Raw genomic sequence first — 22,426 nt, forward strand, 5'->3', positions numbered from 1 at the left:
TGGAAGCGGTCCGAGAGTCCCAAACAAGACCCAGCTAGGTCCAAACCTGGGACAGAAACAGATGGGGCTTCCTCCAGTTCACAGGGAACCCGAACCCGGCAAGCTGGGAAACAACTACACCCCTGGGGAGCAGACAAGTGGACCGACTGGGAGCCCACACCAGCCAGTCGTTGAGGTAGGCCAGGACCGGTACCCCTAGCAGACGCAGACAGGCCACCACAACCCGGGTAAGATGCATGAATACGCGAAGTGCCAGATTCAAGCCAAAAAGAAGGCAATGAAAGTGGTAAGCCTAACACCCAACAACAAAACTGAGCCAGTCCCTGAAACCTGGATGAATTGGGATGTGCCAATAGGCGTCCCGGAGATCCAGGGACACCATTCAAGCATCTGGCTCTAAAAAAAAGATGGACCTGGGACAGAGTAGTCATCCGAAAGGAGGGGAAATAGACCCAGGGGCTCAGACATGACTAGTCCAGAATGAACCACAGGTCTACACAGTCCTGTTTCGGAACTGGAAACAGGCGGGAAACCCACTCAAGGAACGAGGACGTTTCAACCACTCCCATGCAAACCCACTCCATGATGACCTGACAGAGCACAGGAGAGGAGGCCTGCCCTGCCAGCCCTGAACCCCCCGAAGAGGGAGAGGCCACCCAACTCCACCGCAGGCTGCAAGAAATGACTTGAAAAGCCCACAAATCCTAGGGCAAGGCGTGAGCAAACAGCCCAAGCTTTTCCCCCCCATCTCCCCATCAATGGGACGAACCGCAAAAGGGCAGATGCCCCTTACAAGAAGCCGACAGATGAGCAAAGCGATCACTGCGCTGACCAGATGTCGCCGGCTCAGAAACTGGCACAACTGGCCTACCACGACAGGAGGAACCTGAGCCTGTTACGACCCAGGTAATGATTATTACCTGACTCACAGTAAATACACCTTCTACACCCATCTCAGATGGTAGCATGTGTATGAGAGAAATTGGCATTTACATTTGCAATATAAATAATGTATTGAGTGATATAGCAGAATGTATGACAGTTTGTATGTTAATGTATAATGTATGATGTATGAGGGTGTCATGGCTGGCCTGTTAAGTGAACAGGAAATGTTTGCGTCTATTACCTGTGTACGCCTTTGGAAGGTGGAGCGAGTATGGATCGGCTGTTGGGTTGCCAGATGTCGCCTCCTTTTAGAAGTACGTAAATCTATTATTTAACACTTTCGCGCTTTAGATTAGAGATAACTCGTCGCCGTTTTTTCTTACGATTCCGCATAACAGCCTACTTTTCTCATCCATCGAAAAAATATTTCTATAAATTCCATTTTTTAACCGAAATGGATGGGGATACTCTCAGATTATATACGTTTTGTAGAGAATTTATTTGCGAATTTTTTGGTACCAGAATGAATATTATATCACATAAACTTCTATGAGTAAAAAAAAAAAAACACAAAGTATGTTTGGGGGTGTGGCGGGTGTGGCTCTGGGTGTGGCGGCCGTGTGGCAGTGGGTTCCCTTTAGCCGTTGATATATCCAACACGTGGGAAATATTTGTATGTGTTATGTATATGTCTGTGTAGGGAATTTTACTGCGATCACTGTCATACAAATTATAAAATGTTTCAACAAGTATAAACATGACAAACATCAAACGAACGAAAACAATGCGTTCGTTTCTGCCGCGAACGCATACTGAGCGACGTTGTTCTATATTTGGCGCTTCTCTTACACATGCTTTGTACAAATGTTATACATTTCATCTTATAGAAAATTTTATTGCGAACACATTGGTATAAAAAAGAAATACGTACATAGAAAAGTAGGGTCAGGAAACGTATAAATGTATAAACTTTCCAAGCATGATTTCCCCCCTGTGTTTTCGCCAGTGCGCTCGCGGCTAACTACTCTCCACTTCACACACTCTTGCGGGTGGGCAATTACCTATATTAAACATTCATATGAATATGTCCGTGTAGAGAATTTTATTGCGATTCCAATGATACCAAAATTAGCGATGTAGGACAACTGTAGGCTTCGCAACCATTAAGAGAGTGGAAACATTTTGTTGCTGTTTGGCGCTCTCGGCGAGTGATCTGCATAGTTTTTTATTTGGTGTTGATACTCCTTATGCTTGGGCGGCATTTTATAGGTATGCTCTTATAGACAATTTCATTGCGAACACAGTGATACCAAATTTAAATACGTGCGCCTTCAATTATTGTCAGGACAGTCAAAAGAGTGTACACTTTTTCGGTCTTACCGCGTAGGCGCGCGAAGTGCCGAAAGCATCTGGGGTATTGATTTTTTTTGAGCACCGAGAGCGCGAAAGTGTTAAGCCAATTAAGAATGTTTATACTTTTAGTTATATTATTAGCTTGTGTGAAACATTACACTAGTATGATTGTGTCAGTATGATATTGATTACTTTAGTAATTAGTTTGATAGTTAAGAATATTATTAATCGTTCGTCATCCCCTAGTAAGAGGCAGTTGGGAGGGTTGTCAGCCAGCAGGAGCTCAGTAGGAGCTGGAGATCTGAGCTGGGACCATATAATTTTACTGGAAGTTAAGTCTTGTAATTGCTTTCTTGTTCTAGTATAGGTGATAGTTATCTGAGGAGACATACATTTTGTGAGCCATCTCTTACCGTAGAATTAATTTGCAGTGATTATATTATACTATATAAATAGAATCTATATATATATATATTCTTATATGTGTACATGTGTTTACTTATCCATTTTTTATCTTTAAATTGTATCTACATAGGAGAATTCTGGTGTATCAAATACATGCATAGTACTGTCCCCCTAGATACTTTTCCAGTGCTGCCAGATACACAAACTTTGCTGTACTAGATAGGTAACAGAGCCCTGGCACAACTTTTCCAGGAAGAGCCCCCACGGCCTCCTCTGGAGAACCAACAAGTTCGACATGGGATGACCACTAGAAGAACCTGCCTGCAGATACTGCACCAACGCAGACTCTGCAAACAGCAAAAGACAAAAAGGCGTAGAAAACCTAAGAGCCAGAGCTCAAGTGGATTCCAAAGACTGAGCATGCACCCCCCTGACGACACGCGAGATGAGAAGCAAAGAACAGAGATACCACCTCCCGCAGGATCTGTGCAAACAGCTTCAACAGGGCCGCCAACGCCCACACAGCCGAGACCATCGTACCAGAATCAGGATCAGCACCCAGTGCCTCCACATCCTCCTCAAGCCAGTCTGAAATCAGCTCGAGAAGGGAAAAAGAAATGGAGAACCAAAGCCAAATGGCCATGGGCGTACAAGTCCTCAGCCACCAGGGTCGCCGAAAGGGAGGGAACCTGCACGTGAAGTTGCACCAGGCCGATGTCCCGAGGAAGGGCAGGGGCGAATAGACACGCACTGAGGCATTCAAATTCGCCCCCACAGGTAAATTTGAACAACCGTGAAAGTCTCTCACCACTCAAGCGTGCAGGACCGACAGAACGTATGCCATGCCCCCAACGAAAAGAGAGGACAGTCTGTCAACCAGGATGACTCCAGAACCTCTTAACGAACCCAGTAAGAAAAGGGAGAACCAAACTCAAAAGAGACAGGATCCATTATCGAGGCATAATCCAGGTCATGCAGAAGGTAAGCCACAAGGGTCTCCCGCATCTCATGAGGCGGGATGCGGAAAGCCAAAAACCTCCAGAAGGGAGGGACCGAAGAACCCAAGGGAACCCAGAACCGAACCCGGGAATGAGCTGACACCATATCAAACTCATTCATGGAGGGAGGATAAGTAACCACCCTTTCCCCCCGGTAACAACAAGCCCCACTCAGAGGGTACCAGCACCCAAGCGGGGTCAAACGGGGCCCAAGCCCCCAAGTCAGCCCCTCCCTTGTCCCCGGGAATCTCCACACCATGACCCAGGGCCAAGTCATCCTCCAAATCCTCTGCCCTCAAAAGAAAAGGCAAAGTCCACCGAAAAAGCAGGAAAGGAGGGAGCCCACTGGTCAGACCCAGAAGCACCGGCTGTAGGAACTGGCTCGAATACCTCCATCGCCACACTGGAGGGGGCATTCCCCGAAACTGCCCGAGTCTCACCACGAACTAAACCCTGCCCCGACTCCGAAACCCTCAGACACTTCGGAGCCGGATGCAGAAGAGGAAGGAACAGGACGAGCAGTAGCAGGGGAAGGACAAGGGAGCACGGACTAAACCAAAGTCGGGCAACTAATGCCCCTCAAGTACGGGTCCCTATAACCAAAACAGGGCAGCCGTGTGGCATCCGTGTGAGCAACCAACCTAGTGTGCTGCGGCAACCTAAAACGTGCATGCAATGCCGAAGCTGCCTGCACCCGAATATCAAGATCAATGGATTGGGTGAATCGGAGTACATGCAAGGAATACCACTCACAAGACTCCGGGTCAAAGGTGTCACCGACCCAACATGCAGCATGACGGAGGCAGAACAGGTGATTGTCACCCTGAAACTATGGGGAAAGAGCAACCTTCAAACTCGCACGAAGCAAGATAGGACCCAGGGGACACATCCATTGGACCACCGAGTCCCAGTGGGGTTTTCTCAGGGCCTTTAGACGCTCTGCTAAGGAAAGTCCGGGCAAGGTACTGCTAACTGGTGCCCCAAACTGCCAAGTGAACTACTAATTGCTGAACCCCTGTGACGTGTACACTCACGGGGACCTAGTGGAGGACCACAAGAATATAAATAAGAGTCAACAACCCCAAGGGCAGAACCCCCACCGGGCAACAAACAAAAATAAAAGAAAACCCCCGCAAGAGTACAACGTCCCCAGGCCGAACAGAGCCGGCCGCTATGTTATGGTGAAAACTTGCTGCACAGAACCTTGTGTCCCTACCAGTGATGAAACTACCTCCTACCCAGAGGCAAATAGAGGCATATGAAACACCTCAGCTGACCCCAAGGGCAGGCAATCAACGAGCAGCAAAAGACCCCATGGAAGTAAGTCCCAAGCGACTTGTGGAAGGTAACTCCCAAGCCACAAGGGCAGTACTTACAGGGCACCTAGGGAAGGTAACCCTAGGTGCATGCAGTCCATGTACTTGAGAAATTACTCCTGGTCCACACACCACCAGAGAACAGGACCACACAACAAGACACCACTGGACAACATCAGGGACTACAGAGTCACATTACCGTTAAGGTCTCGCATCAGCCTCAGAACTGGAGAGTGGATAGCCGATGCGGGGTATGCTGCACTGACAGTGGCGCAGTGACGGTTGTGATGTAATGTTCTTTTTTAGTTTGGGGAATTCTGTCCAACAGTTTGGCTTTTAGTAGCAAAATTTTAACCAGATAGGGTTTGTTTTGGTGCACCTACCTATCTGGGTGCCTGACCCAGTTGACGGCAGATATAGAATGCTTCCAACCACATACGGGGGGGGGTCTCTATAGGCCTTTGCTCCTCATGCCTCTCTGAGGGGGCCAGGTTCTGGCCCGTGGTTCCCGGTAGGCCTTGAACTCCATTCGTTTGACTGATGCCAGGGTCTAATACATTCATATCAGCCTGGATAGCTCTGGGGAGCTGAAGGGGCTTCCCCCAGAAATGCAAACCAAGCCCTGGAAATAATCAGGTGTACCTTCACCTTCAAGGAGAGGATAGTAGTCGTTCAGTTGTACAAGTCTCTAATGCGCCTCTACCTGGATTATTGCATCCAGGCATGGAGACCTCATCTTCAGAAAGACATAGCTGCTCTGGAGAAGGTGCAACAATGGGGAACAAAAATCATCAAAGAGCTTAAGTCATCTCTTATGTCAGGAATGGTTGAGAGCCACTGGGCAAACAACACTGCAAACTAGCCATGACAGGGTGGATCTCACCAAAAACCTTTAAAATACAGTACAGTACTGAACAATTTGGAGAATGTCGATCCAGACAATTTCTTCAAAAGGTCAGACGGAACACGAACGAGGAGCAACGGGTTCAAGCTCAACAAGCCACAATGGAGGATAGGAAACAGGAGATGCTTTTTCACCCATAAGGTTGTAAACTCACGGAACTGCATACCCACCAAAGCCGTAAACGCCCAAACTCTGCTGGGTTTTAAAATACAGCTGGAAAATATCATCAGGGGGCAAATGGGAGGACCTTTGTCCTCGTCGAGGCCACTAGTATTAATGGCCCTCAGGTAAATATCATAAAGAATCGGAGCTAGGTAGTTGTTGTGAAGGAGAAGGCTCTGCATCCCGAGTGGGAAAGGATAGCTCAACTGTCTCAGTTGCCGAAGTGAATAGGGCAGCCCCCAGAGGTGGATGAGCTACTTTCAAATTTAAACCCAGACCTAATATCAGAACTCTCAGATGTTTGGGAGCCTAAACATAGGAGGAAGACCAGATGCTGGGTGAACAGCAGGGAGGAGGAGGAGGAGGAGGAGAGAGAAACTGAGAGCATTTGCCTTTTTTTGTTTTTTGGCGCATAGGCAGATGTGTATACACACTTCGAGACCAAAGAGCCAAAGCTCAACCCCCGCAAGTACAATTAGGTGAGTACTGTTGACAGCTGTACTTTTCAAATCAAATCAAATCATATAGTTTATTCAGGTAGAAGTGAATATATATACAAGATGAGTTACAAACTGAATGCTGAATTTCTAGATAGAGCTCGTACATACAATGCCTAAAGCCACTAATATGCACAGCGTTTTGGGCAATCTTGCCCAAATTTGGGCAAAATTTGTTTTGGGGTTAAAGAGCAACTGAGTGGCATATCTCATAAAACGTACGTTCTCTTCTGTAAGAAAACCAAATATAACTACTACATCAATAATGCATGAGTATTATGTTTTAAGTGTTTGGAGTCAAAAATTATTTTACAAATCTAGTAATCCTAATGTAATAATCATTATAATATACATACACAAATGTGTTTCAAGATTTCCAATTATTCCCACTCTTAGAATAAATAAGGATAAAACTGGAAGTGCATATAGATTAATTACCCCTTCTAATTATAGATACACGCAAACATAAGTCATATGAGGGGCCTGACGGCCAAGTGGACAGCGCTCGCGATTCGTAGTCCTGAGGTTCCGGGTTCAATCCCCGGTGGAGGCAGACACAAATGGGCAGTTTCTTTCACCCTGATGCTCCCTGTTCACCTAGCAGTAAATAGGTACCTGGGAGTTAGACAGCTGCTACGGGCTGCTTCCTGGGGGTGTGTAACAAAAAAGGACGACCAGGCCTCGGGGACGCTAAGCCCCGAAATCATCTCAAGATAACCTCAAGATAAGATGAAAATCATTTTGAGGAACTGGAGTGACTCAAACACACGTTCTGGTGAATCCCAGACACCTGGCCCCCTTTAAATGTTTTTCAGTGATATATCAAGCCACTATGATTTCTTTGTGATATAAGTCAGATATTTGAACAGACAGATGGTTATTTTCTTGAGGTTATCTGGAGATGATTTCGGGGCTTAGTGTCCCCACGGCCCTGTCCTCGACCAGGTCAACAGTAATACTAAATGTTGTACTTACAGTAATGCAGAGAACATAGAAATAACTTACCATTGCAAACAATCATTGAAGATGTCTCCTCCAACTGCATCAAAGACAATATCAACACCTTTACCATTAGTCATTTCATTTACCTGTAGAATAATAGTAATAAATAGTAATATAAAACAGGTGACCTACAATCACGAGCTCTTATCAATTGCACAAGATATTGTACATGTTAAAAATGGTTTTATGTAAATTAATATGAATAAAAGAAATTCAACGAAAGAAGGTTGTATTTTACAAAAAACCAGCGTTGAATGTAATGAAATGCCATTTTCTGGGTGAGTCCCGGAGGCTCCCCGGAGCTATCCCAGGCTGATATGCTAATGTCAGACTTTGGCATCAGTCATGTGTATGGAGTTCTTAGGCCTACCGGGGACCACGGCCAGAACCGGGCCCCCTCAGAGAGGCAAGGGGAGCAATGGCCTATAGAAGCCCCCGTGTTAGTGGAAGCATTCTATGTCTGCCATCGACCGGAACAGGCACCCAGAAAGGTAAGCGCCCCAAAACAAACCCCTATTCTGGTTAAAATTGCTACCTAAAACCGAACTAGTGGATAGAACTCCCCAACCGAAAACAAGCAAACTAGTGTGACGTCACACACTGCCGCGCCGCTGTCTGCGCAGCTCCCCCCTCCCCGGGAGGGGGAAGGGGGAGCCCCAGACCCCCCGCGCCGGCTACCCACACCTCAGTTCTTGAGGCTGGATGTCAAAAACGCGAAAAACCGCAACCGGAGGGAGGGAGGGAGGGAGGGATGCCGGGGAGCCTCCGGGACTCACCCAGAAAATGGCGTTTCATTACATTCAACGCTGGTTTTCTGGGGGGAGCCCCGTCGGCTCCCCGGAGCTAACTACCCACAGACAGAAAAAGAGGGACTTACCCGGGAGGCGGTCGTCGCTCACCCCTCAACTCGAAGCCGAGACAACTGGCTGCAACCGCCGATCACAAAACATGATGCACCCCCGGCCAGACCAACCAAGCATCAACCACCCATGGACCCCTCCGGAACGCAGCAGTCTCATTCTTCGCCAGAAAAGAAGGAGACGGCTGCAAACGAACAAAACTATCACCACGACCAAAAGAGCAGAAACCCCTGCGCCGGAGGAGAGCATGAAGCTCCCCTACCCGACCCCCAGAGGCCAAAGCCAACAAGAAAAGTGCCTTGGAAAAACAATCCTGGACCGAAGGGGCCACAACGAAACGAGGAGATGAAAGGAAAGCGAGCACTCTGTCCAAAGACCAGGACGGCTCAGGCGACGCATGAGCAGGCCGGAGGTGAAACAATGCACGAGACAGCTTGCGAAACGGCGCAGACGTAACATCGATACCGAAAGCAAGCTGAAGCGGCTCCGCCAGCGCCGCACGATACGAAGCGACAGTGTTAGGCATAAGATGACGGTCCTGAAACAACCACGAGAGGAAGGACAAGACCACCCGAACAGACAAGGAGCTAACACGACGAAGACGCAAAAAGAAACGGAAGGACCGCCAGGAAAACTGCATACTGCCGCCGAGAAGAAGCCCTCAGGTGGGACACCAACAAGGAGGCCACCTGATCACCATAGAGATGATGATAGACTCGAGTCAAAAAAACCATACGCGAAGACTCGAGGAGAAGATCGAACCAGCTACGTGACGTACCGGCCCGATCTGCTGAAAGAGGCGGAGCCGCGGGAAAAACCCTCGGGTTCGGACACCGAGCAACCAGCGCCTGAAACCAAGGCTGGGCCGGCCACCAAGGGGCCAGAAGGACAACTTTCCCCCGGTAAGTCTCTAAGCGAGTCAGGACCTGGAGCAACAGCCGAACCGGGGGAAAGAGATACAGGAACCCCCACCTCGTCCAGTCGAGCCGAAAGGCATCGACCCCGACGGCCTCGCAATCGGGGAAGGGCGCCGCATAAACGGGAAGACGCCGCGACCACGCCGACGCGAAGAGGTCCACCTCGGGGCGCCCGAACGTCTGGCAAAGCCAAAGGAAGGACTCGTCGTCGACCGTCCACTCCGTGGAGAGAGGAACGAAGCGAGACAGGGCGTCGGCCAAGACGTTGGACACGCCCCGTACGTGAACCGCCAGGAGAGCCAAACCCCGAGAACTCAGCAGACGAGTCACCCGAAGCGACCAACCCCAAAGAGACAAGGACCGCATCGAACCCCCGCGGTTCAGGCAATGAACCACCGGAGAGCAGTCCGAATGGAGCCGAATCGTCGATCCGCGGGCCACCCGAAGCCTCCCCAGAGCAAACCACACTGCCGCGAACTCCCGCACCGTACTGTGAGCTCGATGGAAGGACGGATCCCAACGCCCCTGGCCGGCCTGGTGAGCACTGGTCACAAAACCCCAGCCGAGACGACGCATCCGTGTACACATGGAGCGAGGGCTCGGGTAGGCGCCAAGGCACTGAACCCCGAAAAACCCGAAGAGGAAACCGGTGACGCAGCAACCGACGCAAGTCCCCTGGGGGTCGAACTCTGCGATCGCGAGAGAGGCGGAAGGGGGAACCCCGAAGGAACCAGAACAGCCGTCGAAGCCAAACCCGACCCGGCGGGTAGACCACCATCGCGAAGTTCAGGCTCCCGCACAGCCCCTCGAGCAACCGCCGGGTGACCCGAGGGCCCTCCAGAAACAGACGAAGGCGGGACCGCAGCCGCAGGAGAGACTCCGGAGGGAGAGACAAGGAGGCGGTTCGAGAGTCCCACACGAGACCCAGCCATGTCCGAACCTGAGAGAGAACCAGATGGGACTTCCTCCAGTTCACCAAGAACCCGAACCCGGCGAGCTGGGAAAGAACCAAATCCCTGGCTAGCAAGCAAGCTGACAGGCTGGGAGCCCAAACCAGCCAGTCGTCGAGGTAGGCCAACACTCGAACACCTAGGAGACGCAAACGAGCCACTACAACCCGTGTAAAGGCGTGTGAACACGCGAGGTGCCAGGTTCAACCCGAACGGGAGACAACGAAAGCGGTAACTCAGACGCCCCACTACAAAACCGAGCCAGTCCCTGAACCGCGGATGAATCGGGACATGCCAATAAGCGTCCCGGAGGTCCAGGGACACCATCCAAGCTCCCGGCTCCAAGAGGAGCCGAACCTGAGACAGCGTAGTCATCCGAAAGGAGGGGCAATGAACCCAGGGGTTCAGACGGGACAAGTCCAGAATGAACCGCAGGTCCGCGCAGTCCCGTTTCGGAACCGGAAACAGACGGGAAACCCATCTGAGGGACGACGTCGTTTCGACGACGCCCAAGCGTACCCACTCCAAGACGACTCGACAGAGCGCAGGGGAAGAAGCCTGCCCTGCCAGCCCCGACCCCCCAAAGAGGGGAGGGGCCACCCAACGCCACCGCAGGCCGCGAGACACGACCCGAAAGGCCCACGAATCGTGGGACCAGGCGCGGGCGAACAGCGCAAGCCGCCCCCCCATCGCCCCGTCAAAGGGGCAAGCCGCGAAAGGGCCGGCGACCCCTACGAGACCCAGAACCCCGCACAGCGCGAACACCGCGCCGACCAGACGAGGGAGGGTCCGCAGGAGGAGCCAACCCCAAACCTGACACCAGAGGCCTACCACGACGAGAGGAACCCCGAGCCCTGGCACGACCTTTCCGGGAAGACCCACCCCGGGACCCCCAGAAAACTTCAAGTCCGACATCGGACGACAAGCCGCCGACGCAGCCTGAATAAACTGCGCCACGGCCGACTCCCCAAACAGGAGAGGACAAAAAGGTGAAGAACGCCTAAGAGCCAGAGCCCAAGCAGATCCCATGGAGGAACCCAGCACCGCCTGCCGACACGCGAGACGGGAAGCATAGAACAGGGAAACCGCATCCCGCAAAATCGGCGTGAACAGCTTCAACAAGGCAGCCGACGAACGCGCAGCCGAGGACAAGGTGCCGGACCCCGGGACGGACCCAAGCGTCCCCACATCCTCCACGAGCCAATCCGAAGACAGCTCCAGGAGGGAAAAGAACCGCAAGGCCGAACACAAAAGGCCCCGAGCGCGCAAGTCCTCCGCCACGAGCGCCGCCGAAAGGGAGGGAACCTGCACATGGAGCTGAATAACGCCCACATCGCGGGGAAGGGCAGGGGCAAACAAGCACTCATTCAGGTACTCAAGTTCACCCCCCAGGAAAACCTGAAGCACCGTGGAAGCTTCCCGCCACTCCAGCGTGCGGGAACGACAGAAGGAATGCCAGGAATCCAGACCAAACAAGGGGCAGTCTGCTAGCCAGGACGACTCCGGAACCTCGTAACGGAGCCAGAAAGGGAACGAAGTCCCAAACCTGAACGTGGACGGATCCATTTCCGAGGCATAATCCGGGTCACGCAGGAGGTAAGCCGCAAAGGCCGCTCGCACCACACCAGGTTGGATGCGAGAAGCCGAAAACCTCCGGAAGGACGGAACCGACGTACCCGGGGGAACACGGAACCGTACCCGGGGAGGGGCCTACACCAAATCCAACTCGTACGCAGAGGGGGGGAAAGAAAACCCCACTCCTTGTAACAATAAGCCCCGCTCAGTGGGAAGAAAAACCCAGGCGGGGTCCAGCGGGGCCCAAGGCCCCCAAGTCAGCCCCTCCCCAGCCTCGAGGTCCGTCACCACAGGACCCGAGGCCGAGTCCTCTCCCCAAGCCCCGACCCTACAAGACAAGGACGGAGCAGCCGGAAAAGCTGGAAGAAGAGGGACCCACTGGTCAGACCCTGAAGCTTCGGCCGGGAGACAAGACTCGAATGCCTCTGCCGCCCCCCCGGAAGGGGCAACCCCCGAAGCTGCCCGAGTCTCGAGATCAAGTAACCCCTGCTCCGACCCCGAAACCCTCAGACGCTTCGGGGCCGGAAGCAGGGGCGGGGGACCAGAACGAACAGAAGGGGAAGGACGAGGAGGTGCGGACTGAACCAGGATCGAAGCGACCCCCACCCCCAAGTCCGGGTCTCGAAAAGCAAAGCGGGGCAGCCCCGGGGCATCCGGGGAAGCAACCAACCGAGCGCGTTGCAACAGACGAAACCTAGACTGCAACGCACGTGCCGCCTGTACCCGAATAGAATCAGAGGATTGGGTAAATTGAGTCACAAGCAAGCAGCAACACTCACAGGACTCAGGGTCGAAAGTACAGTGTGTCCTCACTTGAACGAACTATATGGGGCGAAGCCAATTCGTTCCAGTGCGGAATTCGTTCCATCCGTCCGGCCCCAACAACCTTCTTATTTTTTTTTTTTTTTTAACATATGCCAGGACACATTAGTTTGTTTCTTTGTTGTGTGGTGCTTCATTATAATATCTTTCATGCTCTTTTGGTGTCAATAATAATCTGAGATGCGAGAATCACCATCCCCCACCCCACTCACACCATCCCCCCACACCACTCACACCATCCTCCACACCACCCACACCATCCTCCACACCACCCACACCATCCTCCACACCACCCACACCATCCTCCACACCACCCACACCATCCTCCACACCACCCACACCATCCTCCACACCACTCACACCATCCTCCACACCACCCATACCATCCCCCACACCACCCACACCATCCCCCACACCACCCACACCATCCCCCACACCACCCACACCATCCCCCACACCACCCACACCATCCCCCACACCACCCACACCATCCCCCACACCACCCACACCATCCCCCACACCACCCACACCATCTCCCACACCACCCACACCATCCTCCACACCACCCACACCATCCCCCACACCACCCACACCATCCCCCACACCACCCACACCATCCCCCACACCACCCACACCATCCCCCACACCATCCCCCACACCACCCACACCATCCCCCACACCACCCACACCATCCCCCACACCATCCCCCACACCATCCTCTACACCACCCACACCATCCTCTACACCACCCACACCATCCTCCACACCACCCACACCACTAACACCATTCGCACCCACCACCCACACTCCCCACACCACCACCCACACCACCACCCACATCATCCCCCCACACCACCCACACACACCCAAACCACACCACACCACCCAAACCATACCACACCACCCACACCGTGTATTGAAGCAGCAGGCTTGGAAGCGTCTCAACTCGCCCGACAAAAAAAAAAAATGATGGGTTGACAGGTCTCCTCTCACACCTCCAGGACCCCCCCCCCCCACCCCCCAGGTACCCGGCCATACACACCACAATGCCAAGTCAGCTATTGATTTCTTCAGGAAACAATAAAACGTGTTAATGATTAATAATGTATTCACGAAAATTAACATATTTTGGCATAAATATTTTACAGCTAAGATTGAGATTTATAATAGAGTATGAATGAGAGGTTTGGCAGCCATGCGTGGTCAGCACCCTTCTCTCTCCACTTCCACCTCCCCTGACAACACCTTCCACCACTGACCCCACCTGCCTCTTTCCACCACCTGCCTCCCCTGACACCGCCTGCCTCCCCTGACCCCACCTGCCTCCCCTGACCCCACCTGCCTCCCCTGACCCCACCTGCCTCCCCTGACCCCACCTGCCTCCCCTGACCCCACCTGCCTCCCCTGACCCCACCTGCCTCCCCTGACCCCACCTGCCTCCCCTGACCCCACCTGCCTCCCCTGACCCCACCTGCCTCCCCTGACACCACCTGCCTCCCCTGACCCCACCTGCCTCCCCTGACACCGCCTGACCCCACCTGCCTCCCCTGACACCACCTGCCTCTTTCCACCACCTGCCTCTTTCCACCACCTGCCTCCCCTGACCCCACCTGCCTCCCCTGACCCCACCTGCCTCCCCTGACCCCACCTGCCTCCCCTGACCCCACCTGCCTCCCCTGACCCCACCTGCCTCCCCTGACACCACCTGCCTCCCCTGACCCCACCTGCCTCCCCTGACCCCGCCTGCCTCCCCTGACCCCGCCTGCCTCCCCTGACCCCGCCTGCCTCCCCTGACACCGCCTGACCCCACCTGCCTCCCCTGACACCACCTGCCTCTTTCCACCACCTGCCTCCCCTGACCCCACCTGCCTCCCCTGACACCACCTGCCTCCCCTGACCCCACCTGCCTCCCCTGACCCCGCCTGCCTCCCCTGACACCGCCTGCCTCCCCTGACCCCACCTGTCTCCCCTAACACCACCTGCCTCTTTCCACCACCTGCCTCCCCTGACACCGCCTGCCTCCCCTGACCCCACCTGCCTCCCCTGACCCCACCTGCCTCCCCTGACCCCACCTGCCTCCCCTGACCCCACCTGCCTCCCCTGACCCCACCTGCCTCCCCTGACCCCACCTGCCTCCCCTGACCCCACCTGCCTCCCCTGACCCCACCTGCCTCCCCTGACCCCACCTGCCTCCCCTGACCCCACCTGCCTCCCCTGACCCCACCTGCCTCCCCTGACCCCACCTGCCTCCCCTGACCCCACCTGCCTCCCCTGACCCCACCTGCCTCCCCTGACACCGCCTGCCTCCCCTGACACCACCTGCCTCCCCTGACACCGCCTGCCTCCCCTGACACCACCTGCCTCCCCTGACACCACCTGCCTCCCCTGACACCACCTGCCTCCCCTGACACCACCTGCCTCCCCTGACACCGCCTGCCTCCCCTGACACCGCCTGCCTCCCCTGACCCCGCCTGCCTCCCATGACACCACCTGCCTCCCATGACACCACCTGCCTCCCCTGACACCACCTGCCTCCCCTGACACCACCTGCCTCCCCTGACCCCGCCTGCCTCCCATGACACCACCTGCCTCCCCTGACACCGCCTGCCTCCCCTGACACCACCTGCCTCCCCTGACACCGCCTGCCTCCCCTGACACCACCTGCCTCCCCTGACCCCGCCTGCCTCCCATGACACCACCTGCCTCCCCTGACACCACCTGCCTCCCCTGACACCGCCTGCCTCCCCTGACACCGCCTGCCTCCCCTGACACCGCCTGCCTCCCCTGACACCACCTGCCTCCCCTGACCCCTCCTGCCTCCCCTGACACCACCACAAATGATGCAAGCCACCTCACCAAGGCCTAACGTTCACACGACCTGTGCTTGTTTTATTGGCCTCCTCAAAATTTATTCTAAATAGATATTAGTACAGTACGTTGGCTGTTAGAAGGAGGGAGGGATCCAGGAAACAAACCCCCCCCCTCCCACCCCCCACCCCCCCAATGGCTCAGGGAGCGACCGGCCGGCCACACAATGCCAACTGTTATCTACACCCCAATTGTATTAAAAATTCTGTGAAAAGGAAATGTGTTCAAACGGTTTAAAATATGTACTGTATATATTACAATTTTCACCATTATTATTGCTCCAATATGACATTTTTCTAATAAAAAGGCTATTTTCAGTGTAGATAATGCGATAATTATCATTAAATTGACTCTTGGCATCTGACGACGAGAGGAGAGTGAGTGGTCTCTGTGGTCAGGTGGAGGAAGGAGGGTGGGGGTGGGGGAGCACGTGTTGCCTCCTGACAACAACTCTCTCACCAATGCCCCCCTGACACCATTTTATCACCATTTCTTCCTAGAAACAATGGGTAGGGATAATAAAACACTACATAACTGTTTACACTCTGGCGAATCATAGTTGATGACAGCCAGCTCTGACGCTCGGCCTCGGTGACCGCTTGGACGAACATTCCTCACTTAATCGAACATTTGTATGTTCCACTGAACATTTGGTACCGAATTCAATTTGTTCGGCTCTTCCGGGAATTCGATAGAGCGGGGTTCGTTAGTCTGAGGAAGCACTGTATCACCGACCCAACAGGCAGCGTGGCAGAGGCAAAAACAATGAGGGTCACCCTGAGACAAGGGGACCGAGCAACCCTCAAACTCGCACACAGCGAGTGGGGACTCCGGGGTCACATCCATCGGACCCACGCGCCCCCTAGGGGATTCCCAGGGTCCTGAGCGTTTACTTTAAGAGGACTCACGCTCAGGTAGTCCCAGGCAGGGTGCTGCAAACCGGCGCCCAAAACTACCAAGCAAACTTCTAAAGCTGAACCCCAGGGACGTGTACACTCACGGGGACCTAGCAGGGGGCGCCACCGATGAGAACAGTGGAAGGGCAAAAACAAACTGAATAAAATGACAGAACCCCCCACCAGGCAAAAACAAAAAGAAAAACAAAACCCCGCAAGAGGACAGCGAACCCCAAGGAACAGAGCCGGCCGCGATGTCGGGAAATACAAGCTGAGCAGCACCCTGCGCCCCTACCAGTGCAAACTGCCTCTTACCTGCCGGTAACAAGGGAGAACAGAACACCCAAGAGCCCAACAGGCGGCCGAAAAACCGAAAGGTAAAACGGACCAGCAGAGGCAGACCCCGAGGAGCCTGTGGAAGGTGGCCCCAAGCCCCAAGGGCAGTACTTACAGGGCACCTAGGGAAGGCAGCCCTAGGCGCATGCAGCCCGAGTACTGAAGATAACTCCTGGCTCTCGCACCCACAAAACTAACACCACACGCAAAGCACAGTGCAGTAGCGACACCGGAGCCAGAGCACACGACCATCGCCTATAGCATCAGCCTCAAGAACTGAGGTGTGGGTAGCCGGCGCGGGGGGTCTGGGGCTCCCACTTCCCCCTCCCGGGGAGGGGGGAGCTGCGCAGACAGCGGCGCGGCAGTGTGTGACGTCACACTAGTTTGCTTGTTTTCGGTTGGGGAGTTCTATCCACTAGTTCGGTTTTAGGTAGCAATTTTAACCAGAATAGGGGTTTGTTTTGGGGCGCTTACCTTTCTGGGTGCCTGTTCCGGTCGATGGCAGACATAGAATGCTTCCACTAACACGGGGGCTTCTATAGGCCATTGCTCCCCTTGCCTCTCTGAGGGGGCCCGGTTCTGGCCGTGGTCCCCGGTAGGCCTAAGAACTCCATACACATGACTGATGCCAAAGTCTGACATTAGCATATCAGCCTGGGATAGCTCCGGGGAGCCGACGGGGCTCCCCCCCAGAAAACCAGCATTGAATGTAATGAAACGCCATTTTCTGGGTGAGACCCAGAGGCTCCCCGGAGCTTTACCAGGCTGATATGCTAATGTCAGACTTTGGCATCAGTCACGTGTATGGAGTTCTAGGGCTTACCGGGGACCACGGCTAGAACCTGGCCCCCTCAGAGAGGCAAGGGAAGCAATGGCCTATAGAAACACCCGTGTGGTTGGAAGCATTCTATGTCTGCCATCGACCGGGTCAAGCATTCAGAAAGGTAAGCATTCCAAAACAAATCCCTATTCTGGTTAAAATTGCTACCAAAAGTCGAACTAGTAGGGGGCCTCGTAGCCTGGTGGATAGCGCGCAGGACTCGTAATTCTGTGGCGCGGGTTCGATTCCCGAACGAGGCAGAAACAAATGGGCAAAGTTTCTTTCACCCTGAATGCCCCTGTTACCTAGCAGTAAATAGGTACCTGGGAGTTAGTCAGCTGTCACGGGCTGCTTCCTGGGGGTGGAGGCCTGGTCGAGGACCGGGCCGCGGGGACACTAAAGCCCCGAAATCATCTCAAGATAACCTCAAGAAGTAGATAGAACTCCCCAACAGAAAAACAAGCAAACTAGTATGACGTCTCACGTTGCCGCGCCGCTGTCTGCACAGCTCCCCCCTCCCCAGGAGGGGGGAGCCCCAGACCTCTCATGCCGGCTATCCACCCATCAGTTCTGAGGCTGGATGTCAAAACATGCAAAAAAACACTGACCGGAGGGAGGGAGGGAGGGTTGCCGGGGAGCCTCCGGGTCTCACCCAGAAAATGATGTTTCATCACCACCAATCCCACCACCATCCCTGCCCAAATGTCAGCCCATGACATATTAACAAAATCCTCATGAAAGCAAGGCATTTACAAATATCATGGGCATGAGGGTAGACTGCCAGTTGCCTAGACTTGATGACACTGTAGATAACCTAAGAAACATGAGCCTTGGAACAGGGAACCAAGGGAAGAAGATTAACCCACAAAGCATCCACTGAGGCAGAACTGAATGCACAAAAGAACCAGGAGAGAGACCACCATGCACAACACATGATGCACCCCTGGCTAAACCAGGAGTCAATAACCAAAGGACCACTCTGGAAGCCCACCGACTCATTCTTTGCCAGAAAAGATGACGGCTGCAGATGACCATTATGCCGACCAGGGATCAAAAGAACAAAAACATACATCTCTGGAAAAGCGCACAAGACTTCTCTAACCTTACAGCCAATGGTGAGAGCCAAATGGAAAACAATCATTAGAAAAGAAATCCCGGACTGAAGGGAACACTATAAACCGTTGAGAAAGAAAGTGGATGATAGAGTACTAGGACCTCAGGGGGTCACATGAGTGGGCCAGAGGTGAAACAATGCATGAAACAGCTTCTGAAATGGCCCCAACAAAGTAGAGACACTGAATGCAAGCAGCAGGCCTACTCAGACCTACAGCAGGTGAAAGCCCCAACTCACTTGCAGTGTCCGTGGCGAAGTGGTAAGACTCTCACCTGGCATTTTGCGAGCGCTTTGTCCTGGGTTTGTATCCTGGCCGGGGAGGATTTACTGGGTGCCAATCCTTAACTGTAGCCTCTGTTCACCCAGCAGTGAATGGGTACCTGGTTATTAAACGATTTGGTGGGTCATATTCCGGGGAAAATTAGTATTAAAGACTTGCCCGAAACGTTATGCGTGCTAGTGGCTGTGCAAGAATGTAAAAACTCTTGTATATATAGTCACGTAATCTCTCTTAGAAAAGAGATTATGCCTGCTCCATCATCATCTATTCGACTACACCACGTCTATGTATTTAAGAACTCGAGAATGTACAGCAACAACAATGACAACAACTACTTCTCAAACGTCTAGACGGTGGACTACCTCCCCTCTGCACCATGGCCCTTCACCCTCCTCTCACCTGTTGGCTGGGAGCTCACGCCACCAGCCAGGGAACTAACCCAGTGGTAGTTAGTGTGAGCCGGTTCCTAGTTATCTACGACTTCAGCGCCACCTGGATGGCCGTCATTCCATATATATAGAGGTTTGCCAGCTCCAGCAAGCCAGATTACTCCTGAGTGCTCCACTGACTAGATCTGTTGACATACCCCATTGTGGTAACAGATTTATGCAGACTAGCTCACAGTATTCCCACACCATTTTCTAGTATTTGCACATTAACGTAACGTAAATTTAATTGTTTGTTTGTCTTGTTTGATTTGCACTCTTTGTATCAGCCAAGCTTGGATATCATTTTTTGTTTTGTAATTTGTTTAACGTCATTCTTAGTAAGTAAAGTATTTTTAAATGTTTTTCTCTCTGTCTTATCCTACAGTTACCTTACAGTAAAGACAAATAGAAGTGTTAACTTTTTTTTACTTTTTTTGCTTTTTTTTTTTTAATTTTATATGACTCGCATTCCATCTGTGACTGCAGAGAGACTGCACTAGCATCCATTTTTCTTGTCATAATATAAATAAATTATACAAAAAAGATTATAAAAAAATTGAGTACCCATGACCACAGAAGATGAAACCCTGCTTGAACAACACCTGACTAACAAGCCAAATTGCTGCTAAAGCACCCAAAATAACTGATGAGACAGCCTTCTCGGGAAAGAGAGGAGAAGCAAAAACCTTGCATCGAATGTAATGAAATGCCTATTTCTAGATGTGCCCTGGTAGTTCCTGGAAGCCATCTTGCTGAGACTGCTCTATAATTAATGGTCCCATTAGTCACATTAGCTCTGTATGGCCTGCCGGGGACCAGAGCCAGAACCTGGCCCTTCTCACAGAAATGCAGGAAGCAAATGACTATCTGGTTCCACATTGATACAAGCCTATAGAGAGTCAGCCTAGCTTTACAGACTTCTGAAGGGATAACAGGAAACAAAACCTTAAAACCATCAAACCACTCCACAAATAATTCAAACGACACAAGGGATTCATTCAAACTAACTCAAAACTCATTAATACCAATTACCACCACCAGGCAGCCTGGTCCCACCCTTATCCAGTTACCCAGGTTAGTTCTAAGGGTGGCGAGTAACCCCATGACGAACTGACAAACCTGGAGGGAAGAAGGGAGTTAGGGAGCCACTGTACTTCTCCAGAAAAAGGCATTATATTTATTGCTGGGTTTCTGGAGGTTTCTGGCCCCCATCTGCCCCCCAGTGGCAATCTAAACCAACCACAGAGAACAAAAACACGACTTAACAGACAGTAAAGATCAGGCTGATACCTGATCAACCAGGCTGTGACTCGTACATCAGGCTTCGAGCCGCCGCTTCCAACAGCCTGGTTGACCAGTCCAGCAACGAGGAGGCCTGGCCGAGAACCGGGCCGTGGGGACGCTAAGCGCAGAAATCATCTCGAGGTAACATCAAGTTAAGGTGAAGAGGTGGTAAATACCAACATGAAGAGTACTCAGGCTGGTTAACATGCCCAATGCCACACCTATCCGACTGGAACCAGTAATAATGACCAAATACTGGGCTGCCAAAGCCTGTTAGAACACCTAAACCCCCAAGCCTGAATATCAGCCCAAGACATGGTATAGAAAATGGCAGCCAAAGCCACATATATGCAAACATCATAGGCCCAAGGGTAGACTACAGGCTAGCTAGACTTGGTAGCACTGTGGATAACCTGGGAGATGTGCTCCTTGGAGCAAGAAACCAAGGAAACGGGATCAACCAACAAAATTTCCAACGAGACTGATAGCATGAGTACTGGTGGCACGCAGGCAGCAGAGAAGAGCCACCACCACAGAACACAAATGATGCACCCCAGGTCGAACCAACCAAATGTCAATCATCATGTCATCCTTCCGGAAGCCCACAAACTCATTCTTTGTCAGAAAAGAAGGAAAATGCTGCAGAAGAACAAACTGCCTACCAGGGCTAAAGAAATAGAACCTCTCACTTCCAGAAGAGGCCTGAATTGTACCTGGATGGTGTTCTGGGAGTTCGTATACTCCCCAAGCCCATTCTGGAGCCAGATTTGACTTGAAAGCTTGGTCCAACAGGCTGTTGCTTTGAGTAGCCTGCAGGCCCATATATTCCTTACACCCCAGTTGGTCCTGCACTTCTTGCAGAAAACTGTCCAATTTTTTCTTGAATTGGTCAACTTTTGTTTCGGCAATATTTCTTATACTTACTGGGAGATATTAAACATCCATGGATTGCTGATGTTCATATAGGGCTCTCTGATTGTGTCTATGGCACCTCTACTCTTCACAGGCACTATTCTACATTTCCTTCTGTGTCGTTCACTCCAGTATGTTATTTTACTGTGCAAATTCAGGACCTGGCCGACCAGTACTTTACATGTATGTAATATGATACCTTTCTCGTTTCCTTTATAGAGTACATTTTGAGAGCTTTGAGACAGTCCCAAAAATGTAGGTGCTTTATTGTGTCTGTGTGTTCAACATACAATCTGTATTCCCTCTATTTCAGCAATCTCTCCTACAGCACGAGTGATTTGTATAGTATGAGCATTGTGATGGGATCCCTGGATTTGAAGGTTCTCATAATCCATCCTCATTTTTCTAGCCAATACTGTATTTGCTTGGTTATGCTTCCAAAACATTAGATGTTCTTTAGGTGTTGTTTCCTTACTATGGGGAGATGTGATTGTGTCTTGTACCCCTGCATTTTGTTTAAGGTCTTCATTTTTACCATACCTTAGTACCAGGGACCAGATTCACGAAGCAGTTACACAAGCACTTATGAACGTGTGCATCTTTACTCAGTCTTTTATGGCTTTGATTACATTTATTAAACAGTTTACAAGCATGAAAACTTCCCAATCAACTGTTGTTATTGTTATAAACAGCCTCCTGGTGCTTCGGAGCTCATTAACTGTTTAATAATTGTAAACAAAGCCACCAAAGATTGAGAAAAGATGTATAGGTTGGTAAGTGCTTGCGTAACTGCTTCGTGAATCTGACCCCTGGAATTTAGCACTGTAAAACATCATGTTATT

General features: G+C 52.0%; 1 protein-coding gene across 2 annotated transcripts in view; it reads right to left on the minus strand.

Moving 5' to 3' along the window:
- The window catches only part of LOC123774181 (quinone oxidoreductase-like protein 2 homolog), a 117,329-nt gene that overhangs the window by 19,436 nt on the left and 75,467 nt on the right, over window positions 1-22,426 (minus strand). For both annotated transcript variants that reach the window (XM_045768327.2, XM_045768326.2), the window contains exon 7: window positions 7,526-7,608. In XM_045768327.2, coding sequence (XP_045624283.1) covers window positions 7,526-7,608 — 83 coding nt within the window. The remainder of the gene's footprint in view (window positions 1-7,525; window positions 7,609-22,426) is intronic.

This window comes from Procambarus clarkii, chromosome 73, assembly GCF_040958095.1.
Source record: "Procambarus clarkii isolate CNS0578487 chromosome 73, FALCON_Pclarkii_2.0, whole genome shotgun sequence".
Lineage (NCBI taxonomy): Eukaryota > Metazoa > Arthropoda > Malacostraca > Decapoda > Cambaridae > Procambarus > Procambarus clarkii.